This window comes from Oreochromis aureus, linkage group 3 (genome assembly GCF_013358895.1).
Source record: "Oreochromis aureus strain Israel breed Guangdong linkage group 3, ZZ_aureus, whole genome shotgun sequence".
NCBI lineage: Eukaryota > Metazoa > Chordata > Actinopteri > Cichliformes > Cichlidae > Oreochromis > Oreochromis aureus.
The window spans coordinates 24,580,194-24,601,047 of NC_052944.1; the positions used below are offsets into that span (position 1 = coordinate 24,580,194).

Consider the following 20,854-nt stretch of genomic DNA (forward strand, 5'->3'; position numbering starts at 1 on the left):
TATGTTCGGTGTTACAAACTTGAAGAAGCAGAGAAAAGATTATCAGACATTAATCTAATCAGTTTTCAGCCTTCATCCATTCATATTGAAAAGTTGAAATCTTCCCTGCTAGACCAAAGTACAGCGTTTAACACCGTTGGCCATAACATTTTATTACAACTATTATTAAATGGAGAGGCCTCTTCACACACTGAGGTTAATTATGAAGCTCCACAGGCTTCTGTGCAAAGACCAGTTCTGTTTACATTATACGTGCTTTAGAAGGCATAGCGTACATTTTCACTGCTATGCAGATGATACCCACCCCTTTGCAGCAGATGTGTTGCTGTATGCTCGTCGTGGCTACCCAGAGTTCCCAGCAGCAGCCCGTGAGGAGCTTAGCCTGCATGCATTCCTGCAAGGACTTTTCCCAGAGCGACTACGCCAACACGTCTGCCTGGCCATGCCTCAGACTCTCCGTGAGGCGCTCCTTGAGGCTGAAAGGGCCGAACTTGTGCTCACCTCTCGACCTGACCAGCAGTTGCGCCCCCCAAACTACCCTCAAATCAGAGCTGCAGGCTGCGACAGTGAGGGGGAGGTCGCAGGGATATGCCAGCCGCAGCCCTCAGTGCCCTGGAGGCGTCCCTGTCGACCGACCGACCGCTGCTACCGGTGCGATGAGCCTGGCCACTTGGCGCAACTGCCTGGCGCCCGCCCCGAAGGCCAGAACTATGTGGCCTCAGGGGGAGGAGACGTCCTAGGGCCTTTCCCCGTTCCCGAGGCAGGGAACGGATGGCGGTGGCCGGGGACTGCTCCAGGAGGCTGAGGGAGCGGCCGCGAGTGGTTCGTGAATACACCCGCCAGGCCCAGATCAGCGCCGCAGTACGACAGAAAAGAGCCTGCGACACCAGGTGCCGAGGGGGAGCTTTCGTGCCTGGCGACAAGGTTTGGGTGTACTGCCTGGTTCGCAAGAGAGGGGTGTCCCCCAGGCTGTGCGGTCACTGGCAAGGGCCGGCGGAAGTCGTGGGGCGGCTGACAGAAGTGGTGTACCATATCCGCATGCCGGGCCCAGGGCGCGTGGCGGTGTTGCACCTGGACAGGCTCTCACCGTACCGCCCGCCCGCTCCAGCAGTCGCTGGGGCAGGGGATGCTGGTGGCACCCCAGGTTCTCATCCGAGTGACTCTTCCCCTGCTGGTCGAGATCGGCCTGCGCGCCGAGGGAAGACACATGGACATTTGCAGGACTTTGTGTTGGGTAATGGGGTTGTCGGGGACGACTGACCCCTTAGGTGGGTGCTATGTAGCGGGCCAGGGCTGTTCGGGGTTTGTTCTGTTATTACAATTATGTGTTTGTTGTCATGTTGTTATGGTGACGAGTGACGCGCTCTCTCGGCGACTGTGTTTCCGGTGAGAGAGCGCCTTTTTTTGTTGTTGTGGTGTGGTTGCCGCGCTGAGGAGGGAGATAGCGGCAGTGTTCTGGGCCGGTTGTAAATAAACGGGTGCTCCCAAAGAAACCTTTGTCTCCTCCGTGACTGAGCTCGCCACAATATTAAGGGATGATATAAGGTTCACAGGAAGAGTTTAATTAGACACACATTTACTATTTTTCTTTGTACTCTTTCTTTCTTGACATGTTTAATATGATTACTATCAGAGGAGAAAATAAACCTTGTGTAGTTTAAAAGCTTTTTATTTAATCAAACTGTAATGTTGTTGAACTCTGACGGCCGTGTCTTTTAATCTTGTCAACAAATCCTTAATCACCTAAATGTGCCATTTATCATCTTGTAAAATGTTCCCTCTGCTTCTGTTGCACATCTCCCCTGACACTCTCTGCTTCACCTGCCCTGTGCAGCTGGTCCAACCGCTGCCTCCTTAAACTGGTGTGTTTAAATCTCTTTACCTCTGTTGTGAACTTCACACAAAGTTTGTGATAACAAAATCAAACTGACGAGGAACTCGTTTGAAAAACACACACTCACGAGACAAAATAAAAACAGACTGCTCAAAGCAAAAGCAGAGCCCTCACAGCTGGTAGTACAAAACACAGTGACAACGTGTATATAAAGGTCATAAAATGAATTTTGAGAGAGACTAAAAAACTATTGAACAACAGCGATGTTAGTCTGATCCAAAATTTGAATGTACACGTGTTGAAGGTGCTGGTCTTGTTGAATTATTAAACATACTTTCTTTAATTTTTCGAGCCACAAAAACCAAAACTTTTAATTTTCTTCTGCTTGAGTCTCGGCCTCGGGGTAGCTCTACTCATCATTGCTGAGTCAGTTGTCTGTTTGTGCTACTTTTTTCAAGGAGCAGTGGATTATTGGTAAGGGTGACTTTATGTGTTTAGTTACTTACTTAAGTGGAAGTACTGTGGAAAGTTTCACCTTACATACATAGATCTGACAGTACAGGATCTGAGGTAACTGTTTACAAGATGTTATAATCTATCCAAAGGTTCTTTGCAATTTTACATAGATAAACATTATCCTTAACATATTTGACCCGCACTAAGTACTATGGCCATCACACTGTCATTTAGAATTGTTTAAATAACTCGTGTCTTAAGTCATTCCATCACACAGAAAATTAAAAAAACCCACATTTCACTTTTATATCACAAAATGTTAGAAATATAAGTCGTTCATAACAACCTGAAAGGTTGGGAGTTTAAAATGCAAACCAATGGAAGCAGCAGTAGAAGACTATAATGTCACAGAGCACACGGTGTCTATTATTGTGTAGACATTTATAAATAAGAGCTTAATTTCTTAAGAAATAAACAGGTGGAGTGATCTTTATCAAAAGTGGAAGTTACATCTGTGGCTAAACCATTGTCCCCAAAAACTTTAAAAATCTACTGTGTGTGAGGCTGTGTAAGTAAAGCTTGCCCTTCACACCCGCGTGTAACAAACCATTTGTTGGGGGTTGTGGATTTGACACCTCAGCATTGTGAAAGTGGGGAAACATGTTTGTGGCTGAGCATAAGATTTCTGCTTACAACTTAGAATCACACTTCTAAATGAAATTCAAATGTTTTTTGTTTTTTTAAGTGTGGCTAATGTATTATTTGACTTCTAAGGCATACACACACACACACACACACACACACACACACACACACACACACACACACACACACACACACACACACACACACACACACACAAGAACAACAACAACACAGAGAAGAAGAGGGGGTAGTTTAACTATGCATCGTAAAAAACGCAATCGTTCATCTTCCAACTGTATCTTTCTGTTCTGGCTTTAGAATCATTGGTTGTTTACTGATCCGTACTTTGGGAGTCATACTGTTGTGATACTGGGGAGAAAAGGGTAAGGTTTGATAGACTAAACCATTACACACAAAACTTCAAAACTCAAAGAGTGTGTGAGACTGCTAGCTGTGTGGTTCAGCAATAAACTTATCTACAAATGTGTTAGTAAAGACTGACGTGTACTTCTGTCACATTAAGCAACGGTTTAACAAATTTCACTGCAAACTATAAAAGGAATCTGGATTTAAATAGAACATAGTAGTGATGGATTAAGTGCAGGAAACACTAGTATAAGGTGTCTATGGAACAAATCTCCTTCAGCGTTCAAAATGACCAAAGTGAGGACTACAAGCGTTTCTCTCAGTTGGTTGTGTTTAGGGAAAAAGCAGCTAAATACACTGAGACTGCTCCACATTGTTAGTGAGTTAACTCTGGATATCTGTGGGTTTGTCAAACTTGGTGTGAACAAAAGCAGAAAACAGTAAAAGATGCAGACGGTGAAAGTCTGGTTTATTTCATGAATACAATGAAACATTTTACAGTCCACAGAGCAAAGTAGCATACATGATAAATAGATACACATATCACGACCTGTGAGAAGTAAAACTCGTCGTCTTACCACATGTTATATTCTGTAAGCTTAAAATAAACCACAGAAATTAGAGTTTAGTGTTTTAAAGTCATCTATTAAAAACATGGGTCAACATTACTGCAGTGACACTTTAACGATGCTTCATATCACAGTGTTTATGATGATAAAACATGTTCTCTCATTAGCAGATGTCTGCGCTGTCACTTGTCATGAAGATGTCCAGAGCCAGGGTTTCCTCTTCAATTACCATTGATCATTATTAGGACGCACAAAAGATTTGTCACATTGTCCCCATAAACAACATGCTTTTATAGAAATCATTGTGACACAAATATTTAGATTCTTGTTTCACAATTTGCATGAACTCAAAATCTTTAGAGTTTCATATTTATAAAGTATCGCAAAGAATACATTTATACCATCGTATGAGCTACACTTCTTGTAAAAACTGGTTGGAAATGTGTTTGAAAAAGCTCCTGCTGTGACCTTCCTTCTGTGAGGGCACACACACTCACACTCACACACACACACACACAGAGAGAGAGAGAGAGAGAGAGAGAGAGAGAGAGAGAGAGAGAGCGAGGGAGATCATCAATACAATGGTTTGGAGTCGGTTTTGGATTTTCACTTGTTGTTGGCTTTAATATGAACAGTCACATAAAATTCATTTCAATTTTGCCTTTGCTTCAATTAGGATGTTTCTTTATATCTACAACACCTTCCTTTTCAAAAAGTTTACTGACATAGTAAAGAAGTAGCTAGGGAACTCTGTAAGTATGAGCAACAATAGCTTAAGGACACTTTCTCCAATAAAGAGGAATTCATCATCTGCAGTTCGTGAAAAAGCACAATAATAAAAACAATTTAGCAGACCCTCAGAGTGCGGATACAAACTGTTTCAGCTGTAGAGGTACACTTTATGCACTTATCAAACATACAGTTTAGAGGCTCGCATTAGAGTGCTTTGGTGCTTGGGCACCTTTTATTTAGCATGGTTGTACCATTGTGAATGTAGCTATATAAATAAATACGCTCAAGAGTCTATCGTATGTTTGTCATGCAACTAAAAATACGAAAATATATTTTTAAATCAGTAACTTTGCAATTTTAGAGGATTTGTTTTCGGACAACATATGTGTCACATTTTAAACAGGGTTTGTATAATCAGCACTGACATACAGACATTTATGCGCTGGGTATAACAGACATGCTTACCGTGTGAAAGGCCCGCTGATGTCTTGGAGCAGAGAAACACGCTGTATTGTTGCTTTTCTCTGTTGTATAAGCAGCGCCCGTAGGTCAGAAACGCTCTGTGTGGGTAGCAAAGTCGGCTCCAACGCACATCCAGGAATCCGTGTGAAAGAAAGGTGTCGCTGCAGCTAGGCTCTCAGGATAGTCAGGCTTTTATTTATATTTGCATTCTGGTGCATTAAAACTAGCAGCCTCTGTGTCCTGCTTGGATCATCATTCCGAAAATTCAGATATTCAAATAAAATGGTGAAATGGCTAGTCATGAGGAAAGAATATGTTTTTTTTGTTTTTGTTTTTTTACAAGTATCACAGTTTATTTCTAAACGAATACCTGTTATTTGTGACACTTTGTTTGAAACTATTAGCCTCTGCGTGTTTCAAAGCGCTAAAGAAAAGTAAAATGCTCCTAACTAGTTAAATTAAAAGTAAAATGCTCGTGCTGATGAAGCAGTGTTATGCTCTCAAGGGTCGTTGTAAAGGGTTGGTGTGTCTGGTTAGGGCGTTTTTATATAGGTGGGGCTTGTTTCAGTTGACCTCTGCGATGCAGAGATAAAGGTGTGGGGGTGTAAGCAAAAGGTGAAACCTGTTTGGAGGATCGGTTGGTCAGTAGAAAGTGTAATGGAAAGATAAAAGGTGAAAAAAAACCTTTGGTGGCTCCGCCCGGACCTCTGACATAAGATAAAGGAGACTGTTTGTATTGAAAACTATGGATGTACAGTTGAGATGCTCTTGATAAGGATGACCTCTTCTGCTGACTGTAGGGGGTCTAACTGTAACCCCCCCTCTGTCTAACTGTTGCAGAGTTAAGAATCTGAAGTATCAGAGTTTATTTCTAAAGGAATACCTGCTGTTTGTGGTATTCTGTTTGAAACTATTAGCCTCTGTATGTTTCAGAGCACTAAAGAAAAAGCAAAATACCCCTAAACTAGTTAAATTAAGGCAGCACGGTGGCACGGTGGTTAGCACTGTTGCCGCACAGCAAGAAGGTCCTGAGTTCAATTCTACCATCAGGCCGGGGTCTTTCTGTGTGGAGTTTGCATGTTCTCCCCGTGTTTGCGTGGGTTCCCTCCGGGTACTCCGGCTTCCTCCCACCGTCCAAAGACATGCAGCTTGTGGGGATAGGTTAATTGGATAATCGAAATTGTCACTAGGTGTGAATGTGCGAGTGAATGTGAGCGTGAATGGTTGTCTGTCCCTGTGTGTTGGCCCTGCGACAGACTGGCGACCTGTCCAGGGTGTACCCCGCCTCTCGCCCTATGACAGCTGGGATAGGCTCCAGCGCCCCCCGCGACCCTGGAAAGGATAAGCGGAAGTGAATGGATGGATGGATGGATAGTTAAATTAAATCATCTATGTCTAAATAACAAGAGATAAAGGTGTGGGGGTGTAAGCAACATGTGAAAACCTGTTTGGAGGATCGGATGGTCAGTAGAAAGTGTAATGGGGGGGGGCAAAAAAAGTATAGGTATATTACTACTCAGAATTATACAAATATAAAATCATCATTAACGCTGTCCTGGCTTTTATTGCTCTTGTTAAATCGTAGTCATAATTTTGCATCCTTGTGAAAATTTCACTTGAAAATCAACTCTCAGAAGGTTTGTTTTTATATAAAAAAATACAGGTAATTTGGTGACATTTTGAATCTACCAGCAGAGTGAATGAAAGCAAACAACACAAATAACCCTGATATGAGGGAAACTGAGTTTTCTGGTCCACAAAGAGAGTTAACTTAGGTTTTCTCACTTTGTGTAGACAGTTCTGTGTGTTTTGGTCTTAACATTGTGTTTATAAATCTGTGGAATAATCAAAACATGTATTCTGTGTACAAAAGTTGTTTCTGTGGCTGATTGTGACTCAGAGAAATTGGATGTCTTTTCATGTTGGGTCTTGGCCCATTAGAGAGGACATAACAGTAATATAGCTGAGTTCTTTACAGTCTGCAGTCATTCAGCTGATTTTTTCTAAAGCAAGAGACAGTTTCAGTGACCTGTGTGTGAAAAATTAAAAACATGTAAACTAGTGTCTGTATCACTCCACTCTGTCCTGGATGGCTGCAGGGTCACAGTGGGCTTAATGGGAACTTTTTACACAACAATGATCCAGTTAGGAGAAGAGAAACATAAAAATTCATAACATTAGAGTAAAGTGACCATAAAAAAGCCTGCTGCTGTTAAAGTACAATTTTTTTCACGGCAATTTTCAATTGTGAAAATTTCATCCAATCATTAAAAGATTATGATTAGTCAAAAACATTCATTGGATAGATTTATGCAAAGTTAAGACAAGAAGCTCGTTTTGATACAAGGCCTTGGGAAATAGGGATGCTGGTGGTGTCACAGCGGCCTCTGGTGAAAATTAAATTAAATTAAATTAAATATCACATCAACAGAATTATAAAAATATAGAATTATTATAAATATCTGTCCTGGTTTTATTGCTCTTGTAAATAGTAATCGTAAATTTGCTTCCTGATAAAAATTTTGACTTGAAAATCAAAAATAACATGTTTTGTTTTCATTAAGGACGCACTGAGCCAAATAATTAATAATTTGACGCATTTAATGTTCTAAGTACTGGGTTGAACAGTGATTCCCTCCATAAGTTGGAGAAAGCCATTTTAAACTTGGAAAAAAATATTTAAACTCATCAGTTTCCTGAATGACGACTGAATCGCTTTCAGTTGTGACTAAACTTGTGTTTCTTCTCCTTCCTCTGCAGGTGTAGATGCCTCCATCAGAGATGGAGATTGTACTCTTAGAACTAAAAGAGATGTTCTTATTTTCAGATGAGGTTTTTCTGAGCTCATATTCTATGTCAGCAGAATCCTTCACATCACAGGTCAGCGTCACACTGCGCCCTGCTGGTGTGGTTGTGCTGTCAGGGCTATTTATACATGACTGGGAATGAGAAACAGCTGAAAACAAACAGGAAAATCATAAAGGAGGAAGAAAAATAACACAAAGGATGAAAGAAACCAAACCTTCAAATTAAAGAGGAAATAATCAAAAAACAAAACTAAAACTAAACAGAGACGAGGAAGAAGCACTCAGAGGAAGACGATGAACAGGAAACACAGAGACATAGACATGGAGATAGAACATGAACTTAACCTAACCAGAGACATGAAACATGACAGGTAGACACACGGACCAGGGAGAGATGACAAAAGGGACTAAGAAACCAAGGACTAAACTGCAAACTAGAAAACAACTAGATGCGTTAAACTACACATGTGGATACAAAAATATGCATCAGAACTTAAACCCTGGGCCTCATGGCCCAGCACCGTGACATCGGATCATTAAAATCTTCAGGCAGGACTGTAACTGACTGACCTGTGGTTGAGTCTGTTTTCACTTTAGAGCTTCCTGAATTTACCCTAAACTCATCACGCTGTGATGTAAAAAATAAATGAAATTAAATGGCAGATAACCTTTATGAAGGTAACAGACTAATGTAAGATCAGAGCAATATTTAATTAACATATTTCATTTTGGTATTTCTTTTAATGTTTTATCCATATGTGTACTTTGATGAGGATTTTGGGAACTCCAAGAGTTAATACAAAAAAGGACACTAAGGCAGTCAGCACACATGCTAATATAAGTGACATAATCTGCACTACATACACTCCTGCTGCAATCAGCTGTACCTGAGGTTGGTTGCTCTTCCTCCGATTTATCAGCATCTTGTGAATGAGTAGTGTTATCTGTGAGGATGGACAGATAAATACTCATGAAAAGGAAATCAGTCAGTTTCAAGGCAACAAACTCTAGTAAATATAAAGTTTGTGTATCGGTTGAGTGAAACATCTGCTCACATGGTTGCACTCTTGATATGATGACTTTAATATTTTAACCAATAAATTCAGTGGAGTGTGAGCTGTATCATATGAAATAATTTGTCCCTCAGGTTATTCCTGAAATATAGTTTGTTTTAAGTTTGTTATATAACGGGTTTATTCATCCTGTAAGTAATTGAATCTACAGTATCGCTCAGCACATCTGCTTCTTCCTGGTCTGCTCGTGTCAAAGTCCGCCATCTAGTGGTTGAAAAGCAGACGTGCAAAGTAATGGCTAGAGCTCCGTGTCTGTGATAGTTCTGCATCTGTTGCTCTTGAGATGGGATAAAGTGTAAGTTTGGGCAGATGATGGATTGTTTCTACATATTAGTGCTCTGTCCTTCTTGTGGGTCTGTGAAGTTTGTTACATTACTACTGTAAGCTAACTGTTAGTGCTTTGTTTTTACTGTTAGCATAAAACATGTCAGCATGTGGTTCTCCCTACATTACTTGACAGGCTTTGTCCATTTATTGTTAATGTTATGATCTTGCATTGGTCATGTGACATCTGTGCATCTACACTGAGATTAAATGTACCTGCTCTGTGTTGTTGTTACAGTTTTACAGAATGAAAGTGGTACAAATGGTACATCAGTAAAAGCTCTGAAGAACGCCACAGTCTCCACATGGAGCGCTTACTGAAGCCATTTATGTTTAACTGGCTGAATAGAAGCATTCAGACTGTGCAGAAGATAACATGTAAACACAGGGAGGATATTATTGAGCACATTATAGGAGATAACAGCAACATATATGAACAGGAAGAAAAGAATCATTTCTTACCTTCAGCATTTCCACAGATGACAGTACTGAGCACTAAAATAATGAATAAAACCTCATCAGACATTATACAACTGACAAAATCAAAAACAATATAAAGGAAGACTTTTAAAGATACATTTCCAGATGAACAGTAATCACCAAATTTCTGTGCTTCTGTTTGTCAAACAGGCTCAAACATAATAACTCAAACTGTTGTAACACAGTGTGTAACTATAAGTGATGCAAAAAGCAGCAGTGTATCAAACATTTAAACACTTAAAGAATCACAAGTCTGCTTTGTTCCAGCTCTCAGGTAAACAGGTTAAAGCAGTGACACACTGTAATTCTCACAGATCAGAAACATTTTCATTAATCGCTGCCATTCAAACAATGTCAGACGTGTACTTACAGAAAAAGCCCATCATGCAGAGCAAAGAGTGCCCCATCGTCACATCCAGCCTGCTGCACTCTGATCCTCAGATAATCAAACAGTTTTACTCTGCAGAAAAAAGAGAAGTTGTGTTTAACATAGACATGACAAGAGTTTTTCTACAGTTTCTTCTGATTGGTCTCTCTGTGCTTCCTGCCCTTTCACACAAAACTCAAACAGCTCCTGTAGCTTTGACCGCAGCAGTTGGTTGACATGTTTATATTTCCTGTCCACTGCAAACATAGAAGTTTGTTTCTTCTGTTGTGTTGCTTCACGTAAAGAGACATGTTTTGCGCTTTTGGGGTATTTTTTGGGTGCAATATCCTTTATTATTTCTCTCCTGGCAGGTCTCTGCAGACTGGGAGTCACTGAGAGTGAATATACCAAAACAGCTTTTCTACTTTGGTGCCTGTATTTTCACTAAAACCTTTTTAAATCATTTTTTCTCCTTTTGATTGTTTAACAGAGGAATTCAAGTTAATTCTTACTTTGGGCTGCATTAAAATGTGTTTATTTTGACTCTTAGCTGAAACATCATCATGCAGTAATATAGTGAAAAGGCTCCTTTGACCTCAGGCCTGTGAAAGTTTTCACCTTGTGGTTAAATTCTGGTTTTAAGTTTGGTGGAGACCCAAACACAGGAAATGACTCAGTGTGTGGCTGAAGTGAGACTAAAGACTTTTATGTTTCACCAACTAAAGTAACAATGACATTCATATATAAATGTATTATCTGTTGTCATTTCAAAGTAAAGCAGGAACTCATTTATTCTGCAGACTGTTCTTTGTCTTGCTTTGACATGTATGTACAGATGCACACTGACCTTAGCCTCTGACTACATGTAAACACAATAAAATAAAACAAACTGATGATGTGAAATAATGATTGAAACACTGTAATAATGATGTTTGTGTTGAACACCACATGTTACCAACCAAGATCATGTGATTGTGTTCAGAGTCAGTTCAAAAAGCAGACCCACATCCAGAGCAGGACTCAGATTACCAAACAAAGGTGACCTTTATTATGAAGCTGACAGTTTCAGGCCTCAATGGTAACAAATGAAGAAAACTGAGTTACAGATAACTGATCACAGGCACACAGAGACTTACCTGTGGGTCATCACAAAATCTTCCATATGGTCTCTATCGAGATCACAAAGGTTTCAACTTAAACCCTCCAACATAAATAAAAAACTGAGACTTAAACACTGTGTGATTCCACAGATGTTAATCTCTCTGTCCAAATGATTCAGTTATGTGTAAACTAATATATCAGAGGATACTGTGGTGTATTACCTACAACATGACTGTACACAGATGTTTTTTTCTGTGTATCTAATGTTATAATAATTATTCCTGATAGACTATAACCTTTATTTTTACTCATGTTGCCATAGTAACTTTAAATCTTAAAAACATGCTGAGAAAATGCACAAAGCATTGCAACAAACCACATGTTGCTTCATCGTGTTAAACAGTTCACTTATAACTGGACCAAACTTCCAGTTCCCCTTTACACTTACTGAGGTTTGATAACAAGAATAAGACGACACCACATCCACACCAGAGTTTTTGAAGTGTTTTAGAGCAGTGGGTTGATGTGGATGGTTGTTTGTCCTTGTATATTATGTGCATGTGATCACAGCCCTGGGCCCTGTCCTCAGCTTGTGATGGGTCCCTGGTCTCTGGGAGGGTCGGCTGCCCGTTGCTTCTGGTTCTCAGAGGCTCTCCTCATGCAGGCTCCGTCTTCCTTCTGCTCTCTTTCAGGTGCTGTTTGTTTTCTGTACCTTTACCCCTTTTTTTTCTTTCTCTCTCTTTCTTTCTTCTACTTTCTTTTTCATACCTCCCCACCTACAGTAACAACGTGTAATCTTTTTTTTAATCTAATACCTGTAAATAGTTAATGTAGCAGTTAAAGCACAGTTTCTATGATGAATTATTCTTCCTCATTTTAACTCTGCAGGCTGATGAAGAAAACAACTAAAGATCATTGAGGTTTGTTTCAGTGCAGAGATGGTGCAGATAAGACTGCAGCTCCATGTGAACTTGCAGTTATACAAATAACAATGTTTACACAATATTTTCCATCAGTCACGTCTTTTTGAGAAGTGATCCTGTCACAGTCTGATCTACAGGACAGAGATTAAACACTTACTGCATATGTTCATGGTCTCAATCATTAAAGTTTTACATCTTATTGACATGTTAATATTCTAAAGTATTGTCCTCATCAGGGTATGATGCACAAGTGCAGTGTGCTTTAGGATCTGGTCCTGTCCTTATGTTTGCTGGATACTGATGCTACACAAAAAACTGTTGGCTCAAACCACAGGCTGCATTTCCTCTTTACTATGTGGCTGAGATGAAAATGAGGCCTTTCAGTAGATTAAAAATAAACCTGTGGCAGAACAGACGGTAACCACCAACAACCCTTTCCAATAACCTGTTCCTGCCGACATGTGTGTCGGCTTCATTCTGTATTGTCATGTTTGCAGTTTGATCTTGAATGTATAGGTAAAATTAGAAGATGACATCAGCTTAATCTCTGAGCTTAATTTATGTAAAAAACACCTTAATGAACACTTAAGCTTGGGGTACTCTGGTCTTGATCTTAGACGTGTAGTCAAGACCACCTAAACCGAAATCAAGACAAAACCAAGACCGAGACAAAAAAAGTCTTTAAACTGCAGCCAGATGCTGCTTTGTTTACGGGTGTCAGGCATGTTTATGTGTTTTTGCAATGCACTCGCACAGCCCTCCTCACCGCTGTCTACTGTCTCACTCACTTACTGAGAGGACAGACGCATGCTCCACTTGACTGTTGCGTCTCTCACCCTCTCGGTTTTTCACATAATGATATTATCCTATATCCTCGCATGTGATTGGCCACAATATGGAGGGATTGGAGCATAGCTGAGCCACTATGTGAGAGCTGAGCAGCAAAAGGAAATCAAGTGAGGAGCCGGCTCTCGCTCAATGGGAGTCGACTCTTCTGATTCACTACTAGCACTCTATAAGAAATGACTGAAAGATTTATTAGGCTGTTTTTGAGTTTTGTTCAAAAAAGAATGACTTGAAATGACCATTGAAAAAATTATATGTCACATATGCAGGACACCTTAAACTAGTTTTTTAATTAAGCAGCAAGGCAGAACAAAGTTGGGGCTGTATCAAGACACAGGGACTAAACCCCAATTCAACCAGACCCAGAACTGATCCGGAATTAAAACCGGACTACAACAGTTCAAAATCAGGACTACTTAGGACTTAACCAGGACAGAACTAGAATCAAAACTAGATGATAGTAGCACTAAAAATCATCATAGACCTGCACTACACTTATTTTTTAATTCTACCAAAGTACACTATTTAGATTGAGAAAAGTTTATATAATTGTTGGTCTCGAGACATCCAACTCTACTTGATCTATAAAAATGAGGAGACAATGAGAGAACTCAGTCACTGAGAGGAAGATTTCCTATATTCAGGCATTTTATAATTTTTGAACAATCGTGGGAATTTTTTTATTGATGTATTTTTATTGATTTCATCTTTACAGGTGTTCCACATAGAGATGGCACGATACCACTTTTTTATGTCCGATACGATATCATAAATTTGGATATCTGCCGATACCGATATGAATCCGATATAGTGTGTTTTTTAATCAATAAAACTGTTTTTTTAATATCTTGCTGCTTTTTGTATAAGTTTATACTCATGTTTATTCTGTTATACCTGTATGTAAAACATACACTGCACCCAAAATATTTCATAGTTCAGCAACACTGATCAATCTAATACACTTAAACCTACTCCATCCTCCCTATTCTGGTATTTTAAAGAGTGAGCAACCTAACTAATCAACACGTTCTCACTTCCAACTTGTCAAATGTGTGACGCATGGTCACATGGTCCAGCTGCAGCTCCACTGTGATCCTGAACTGGAGAAGCACTTAAGAAAATGTGTCAATAAATACATCAGCTTACTATATTTATCCAAACAGATGGGACCAATAATGCTTCACTGAGTTAGAGACTTTAACAGTCTCTTCTATGTAAGAATGTCTCGTGCTGATAAACCTGCAAACTTGACAACAAAGGTTTTCAGACTACATGTAGCTGTCCTCTATGTCAGCTCACACATTTACATTTATGTCACACTTATTTCTGCTTTCCCGTTTTATAATTATTACTAACATTTTGATTAAATACCTTGAGTTTGTAAATGATCAGATTACATAATTGGAATACAATTCAATACAATTCATGTATCCAATTTGGGGTTGCAGGAGGATGAAGCCTATCCCAGCTGATACAGGACAAAGACAGGCTGCCAGTTTATCGCAGAGCTAACACAATACGTGTAACAGAAAATCCACATTTAAGTGGATTTTCTGTTATCCACTTAAATGTTATCCATAATTATGATTATGATTTAAAATATTATTTAAAGGTTTCTTTAAAAATATATTTAGATTTTTTTATAACCCCTAGAATATAAACTGTTTCAGATTCTGACCTCTGACCTCAGTGACCAGGCTGTGTCCTCACTGCAGCTCCCTCTTGGAAGTATGTCTGCTTTTTTTCTTCCCCCAGTGATGACCGCCTGCCCTTAATATCACGTACTGCACCTGAGGAACAACAGAGGACAAACACTTGCCTTCATTTAAGAAGTACATTCATACAGAGGTCATCTATGGAAATACACTAGTTCACCCTTTGGGAGGAATCAGTTCCTGTGAAACATTTCTGTAAATGAACATCGTGGAGAATAAATGAAATGAGTTCTTCAGGTGACTCAGCAGTCCCACACTGACAAATGAAACTTCTGTGGAAGAAGAATCAGGATTTTTTGGATTTCCAGTCCAGTTAAACTATTAAGGATTAAGCAACAGTGCTCATCTTTGCTCTTCTGAAATCTGTGTTAAACAACAACAAACATAAATTAGTAACAAAAATACAGCTGAGTAGAGGCTTTACAAACCACCAGCAGCCATAATGCTAAATTTTAATCTTCAAATGTTTCTGAGCCGCCTTCAACCTGTTTTTAACACAGAAATGTCCCACAGTCAATGCAGCCTGACTCAATCCTAAATGTTCAGCACACACAGAGACACAGGGGGACTGTTTAAAGTTTAGTGTTAACCTGAGTCACTGGTCATTTACAGTATTACAGAGTCTGGCAGTCTTTGCATGATTTTCCACGTCACTGTAAGTTTCTAGCTGACTCTCAGGTGTGACAGGTGTGCCAGCAGGAAAGAGTAATAATAACCTGCATCCTGAGGTTTGTCATGCAGGATTAAAGGAGCCAGGCTTTGTTCACACAGCTAGGATTGTATTTTACACTGACCCTGGGTCAGTATAAGTATCATACTAGTGATGGGATTTCCAGCTCTTTTTAGAGAACCAGCTCTTTTGGTTCGGCTCACTAAAAAGAGCCGGCTCTTTCGGCTCCGAACCGGCTCTTCAGCTTGTTTTGTTGCTTTAATTAATTTATTATTAACAATAATATAAAATTATGCACAAAAGTAATTATTAATGTAAAAAAAGTGGTTTTATTTATATATGTTTATATATAAATATTTATTGGGGCCCCTAGAGACAAAACACGTACAAACTCCAAAAAGCACGTACAAACTCCAAAACACATTTCTAGCATGAACTGAACTTCCAAAACAGAGCTACCTAGATCACTTCAATTACACAATTGAAAGCACGAAAGCATATTTGTATTGTTTGTGTATTTATACACAAGCACTCATATATATTCAAATAATTTAAAAAACAAATGTTCTTTTACCTGTTACTACCACACACCAAATCCGGTTGTTGGTACTTGCTGGCTTGTGTAGCCACTAGGTAACAAAAGCTCAACACTGCGCCGAGCATCCTGGAGCACTTCTGTTGTCTTTTGTACGTGATTCTGAGTTTGTATGTGCTTTGGAGTTTGTATGTGCTTTATCTCCAGGGGCCACCGTAAATATACTTTTATTTATTCACTCCACATAAAATGTAATAAACAAATCATATAATACACAAACCAACTATTCACATTTCAATTTTTAACTATTTAAATTTTCAGCTATTTCCTTTTACAAATTTAAAGTGAAACAACATAAAACATTGCAAACCACAACACAATTAAATATAAATTAAAATATGAAAACAAAAAGAAGATGCATATTCTCTGTCATATGGGCCTGCATGAATAAACTTTCTGAATCCTTTATCATCTGCAACTGAAAATAGTTGTGGATGATTACTATACCTTTCTAATGTGACGTTGTTGTCCCTGGCTCTTTCTCTGTCTCTCCCTCCCGCTCTGTTCCTGTGCTACTGAGTGTAACTACAGCCCCACCCCCTCTGCCCAGCCTAAAGCACAAGGCTCGCATGCGGAGTGAAGCAGAAAAAAAGTGCGAGAGAGAGAGAGTGACAGAAAGAAAAAAAACCCACGGCTCGCGATAAGGAGCCGGCTCGTGTCGTTCACATCAAAGATCCGGCTCTAACGGTGTGTTCATACCGAACGCGATAGGCGCGAGCGAAAACGCCCCAAACGCCCCTAATTTGACGCGTGCACATTCGCACCTCGACGCGTGTCCAACAGAAATCCATCGCGCGTCAAAATTGCATATTTTGACGGCGCCAGAACGGAAATGTGGGCGGGATGTGGGAGGAAGTTGTGCCAGACGGTATCTTTGCAAGATGGCAGCTGTTACTATACGTGTCCCTGAGGCTCTTCCACTTTTTCCTGCAGATGTCCTCTGAATAAACACATTATCTTGTTAGCGGAAAGGTATTTGTACATCAGTGGGGAAAATAGCGGGACAGTAGGCATGCTTGCCAGCTTTTGCGCGGACTCATCGGGTCAGTCTGAAAATTAAAAAAAAAGAAAAAAGAAGAACAAATGAACTTACCAGGTTGCCCGATCTCCTCACTTATGTGCCTCCAAGCTAGGTCCTTTTTATTCCTGTCCCGGTAGAAGTAGCAGCTAGCATCGTATAATTCTGGACGATTAGCCACTGCGCTGATGAGTTTTTCCTCCATACTGAATGAAGAATGAAGGGCTTTGGTTTGATCTGCCCCTTTGACCTGGTTACAGCCACGTCACCAGGCTCCTGATTGGTTGACGCGGCGCGATTTGACGCTGGAGTTCAAATTTTTCCAACTCGAGCGATAGAGGCGAAACGCGTATGCACAAAATGCAACACAAAAATTCACGCGCGTGGTTTTTTTCGCGAGTCAAACGCGCCCCACGCACTACACTGACGCGCGTTTCACGGGTTTTGGCGTTTTTCGCGACGCAAATCTGCTCTCAATTTTTCGCGGACGGCGCAATTGCGTGTCATCGCACCCTTTCCATTGACTTTACATGTAAACCTGACGCTCTGGCCGCCTCTTTCGCGTTCGGTGTGAACACACCGTAAGAGGCATTTCGTTCGCGACCGACACATCACTATATTATACAGTTTACACAAAGCACTGAAACTTGCACATATTTATTATAGATGCACTGAAGCTAATCGAGATATTTACTGTCAATCTGTGGCTGCAATTAATCACTTTACTGGAAACTTTATTAACTAGTAACTTCATCAGTCATGACAGAAGCTAATATTTCTGTCCTAACATCGTTTAAACAGTAACAGCTTTACTACAATATAAGCTAACGTTTACACCGTAACTTTAAGCTAGCACCATAAAGACGGTAAAACACGTAATAATATCTACAAATGCATCTTAAAGCTGTTATATTAGCACTCGGTGTATTACTAACATAACCACATTAACATTATTGACACTCGCTGACTTTTAATAGTCATTCTATAAATGCTGTCCGTTTAAATGGTCTTACCTGTAAACACTGCTGTATCCACCGGATTCCAGCCAGATTCTGGAGTCTTCCACGCTCCTGTTAGTGATCCTCCATCTGGATGGATGATAACGAGCTTCTGAACAATCTAGCAGGTGGAGATGGCCCACATCTGTGGGACTGATTTCTGCTAATAACGCCTGATGGACTGATAACATCCGAAGCGGGTGAATAAAGTCACCCGGTCGCTAGCTGTGCCATTACCCAGCATACACCTCTCCCTCCATAAATACAATAAACGATACAAAAGTAATAGCCTATAATAAATTTATCTGCTGCATCTGCTGTTTCTCAGGTAGTTATTTACATTATATAATATATTGTGTTCAGTACATGTCACTACAATGTGATTTCGGAAATATATAAATATACGTACAACAGGCTCTTCCGCGGCAATCTCTTGTCGTCAATAAACAACGTTTAGGGAGCGCTATAGTATTCAATAAGAGGACCCTGCACGTCAATTCTCGACGTGAGGGGGGTACCCTGCGCGTGGATAAGTGAAGCAGAGGGAGCCTGACCATGCGTCACACATTTGATGAGTTGGGAGTGAGAACGTGTTGAACTAATAGGGTTCTAAAACTCCCAGCAAAAAAAAATAGAGAACCACCCCCCACCCTCCACCTCATGATGCTTAATCGACATAATCAACTTTAATTTGATGCAGTGTGAAAAAAAAAATGCACAGAAATCAATTATTTTTCAAGAATAATTAAATAGATTCAACATCTTTCTTCAACAGAATTGCAGACTGCACAGATGGTACCTTCCCAAAGGAAAAAGTACTATAGCTTACTAGGGTATATTAGACTCAATAGTTACTATATACAGTGTTACCGCGCCAGATTCGCGGCTCCGAACCGTAGTAAGGAAACCTCTGGCAGTTACTTGAAGGTTTCGTGACTGGCTCGTAGCCGGCAACTAGCTTACTGTACAGGTCTACTCCGCTAGTGAAAAGATCGAAGGAGGCGTAGGAAAACTGCTTCACCGAACTTTATTCCTTCTCCAAGGCACGAACACCGTGTACAATGAGCTGAAGACAATTTACTCACAGTGAACATTGCCGACCCAACTCAGGCTGCCAAGGGCGTTATTATATTCCTTTTTCCTTATTTCCTTTCCCGTCTCTTCTGTCGCTATCCGTTACTTTTCCCTTCTCCTCTCTCTCCTCACTCCCACACACACAGGCCCGTCCCGCTACACACATCCTCAATACATTTCCCATCAGGCTTCACCCTTAAAGGGCCATGCCGGTAACAACAGTAATGGACTTCTATACATTTTACATCAGATTAAAACTTTGGGTGTAAGATTCGGATAATTATTTATTAAAAGCTAGACATTTTAAATGAGAATAAGAAAGAAAAGTATGTCTTTGTGCCCCCTTTTCCCTGTTAATGCCCTATCGGCCCCCGTGGCTAAACTTTGCTAGATCCGTCCCTGCACAGTTATCAGCCATCAGCTGCGTAGAAAAAGATCCTGGTGTAGAAAGTAATATTAAATAAATGCTAACAACAGATTATCAAGCTTAAGTGCTGCTGTTGTTCAGCCGCTGGTTTCCTCTTTCTGGCGCGAAGTGAGCAATAAACAAACAAGAGAGACCGACTAGCGACAGAAAAGCCGATCAGCTGATCATTAAGCAGTTTCATGAAGTAGCGGCAGGAGAGGGAGGGAGAGAGAAGAGGCAGTCGCTCCCTATATCGGTTGTTAAGCTTACCGCTGGAACGCTTTACAAACATTCAGAGATGAACTGACACACTTGCTTTACTTCTCTCTGGGATAACTTCCTCGGAGATGAAATGCCAGATTGGTAGCGAGGCTCCAAATACTCACAGCCGCTCTATCACGTGACACGTAGGCTACTGCTCCAACATGCTACGGTTATGAGCCGAGTTACGCCATGTTGCAAGTTTTGTGAGGTGCTTTTTTGATATTTAATGGATCGGATTACATTTTTTATTTCTCTCCGATATCCGATCCAGTAATTTAGGTCAGTATAGGACCTATACCGATACCTAATATCGGATCGGTCCATCTCTAGTTCCACACAAACTCCTCTGCTGTGATATTTTACATTTGTCCTTACTACTGGCTTGCTGAACATAAGGATTCCTCTCTGGTCATGAGTATTTGGTCTTATTTGGAACAAGCTTTGAATGTTGTGGGGCCAGGGGCGGATCTAGAAGGGTGGCATGGGTTGGCAAGTGCTACCCTTGCCACCCCAAGTGCCACCCCAGTTTTGCATATGACAGTGTTGTTTATTAAAATAAGATGGCATTAATAGTTTGAGCGTAATTACAGTCAAAAGTGAACATAAATGATAAAACTGAACATATTGCATAGTGTCCCCCCCTCCACAATTAACAAATGTTTCAGCTCATAGCAGGACCGACTTTTTTCTTGTTTTCAGCAGCAACTGATGCTTATGATTGTGCCAGAGCACATTTTGAACAACACCATGGGAATTTAGCTTTTTAGATAGGTGGTTGGATGTTACACTCTGGAAATGGAAGGGAGGTGAGTGTTATTAACCCTCTGTGGTCCACAGACATGCTGGACCTCCAAATCACATGACTATTTTAAGCTGACATAGCAACAAGCTGCAGTCACGCTGAGTCTCTATTTCAGCCCACATTGAAAGTTCGGACCTCAAAGTTTTTAAATTTTAATTACAGGCCAGTAAATCCAGAGTTATGATAATATATATAAGCCATGCTTTTTTCTAAATACTGTCGTCACGTTTGTGTGTGTGTGTGTATTTTAAGCTAAGGACTAGGGGTGGGTTTTTATAATCGATTTATCGATTAAAATCGATTCTGACTTGGATAACGTGAAATCAT

The 20,854-nt window shown here is 40.4% G+C and overlaps 1 protein-coding gene across 4 annotated transcripts in view; it reads right to left on the minus strand.

Moving 5' to 3' along the window:
• LOC116313510 (Fc receptor-like protein 5) overlaps positions 1-18,022 on the minus strand; it is a 60,443-nt gene extending 42,421 nt beyond the window's left edge. Inside the window, exons 1-5 of one of the 4 annotated variants that reach the window (XM_039609726.1) lie at positions 17,997-18,022; positions 14,671-14,775; positions 10,119-10,208; positions 9,731-9,763; positions 8,759-8,815 (exon numbers count right to left, since the gene is read on the minus strand). In XM_039609726.1, the coding sequence (XP_039465660.1) occupies positions 8,759-8,815; positions 9,731-9,763; positions 10,119-10,155 (127 nt within the window). In that variant the 5' untranslated portion in view covers positions 10,156-10,208; positions 14,671-14,775; positions 17,997-18,022. Of the gene's footprint in view, positions 1-8,758; positions 8,816-9,730; positions 9,764-10,118; positions 10,209-14,663; positions 14,776-17,996 lie in introns of all 4 variants that reach the window. The other 3 variants (XM_039609725.1, XM_039609727.1, XM_039609728.1) reach the window with 3 other exon arrangements.
• Positions 18,023-20,854: the final 2,832 nt, after the last annotated feature.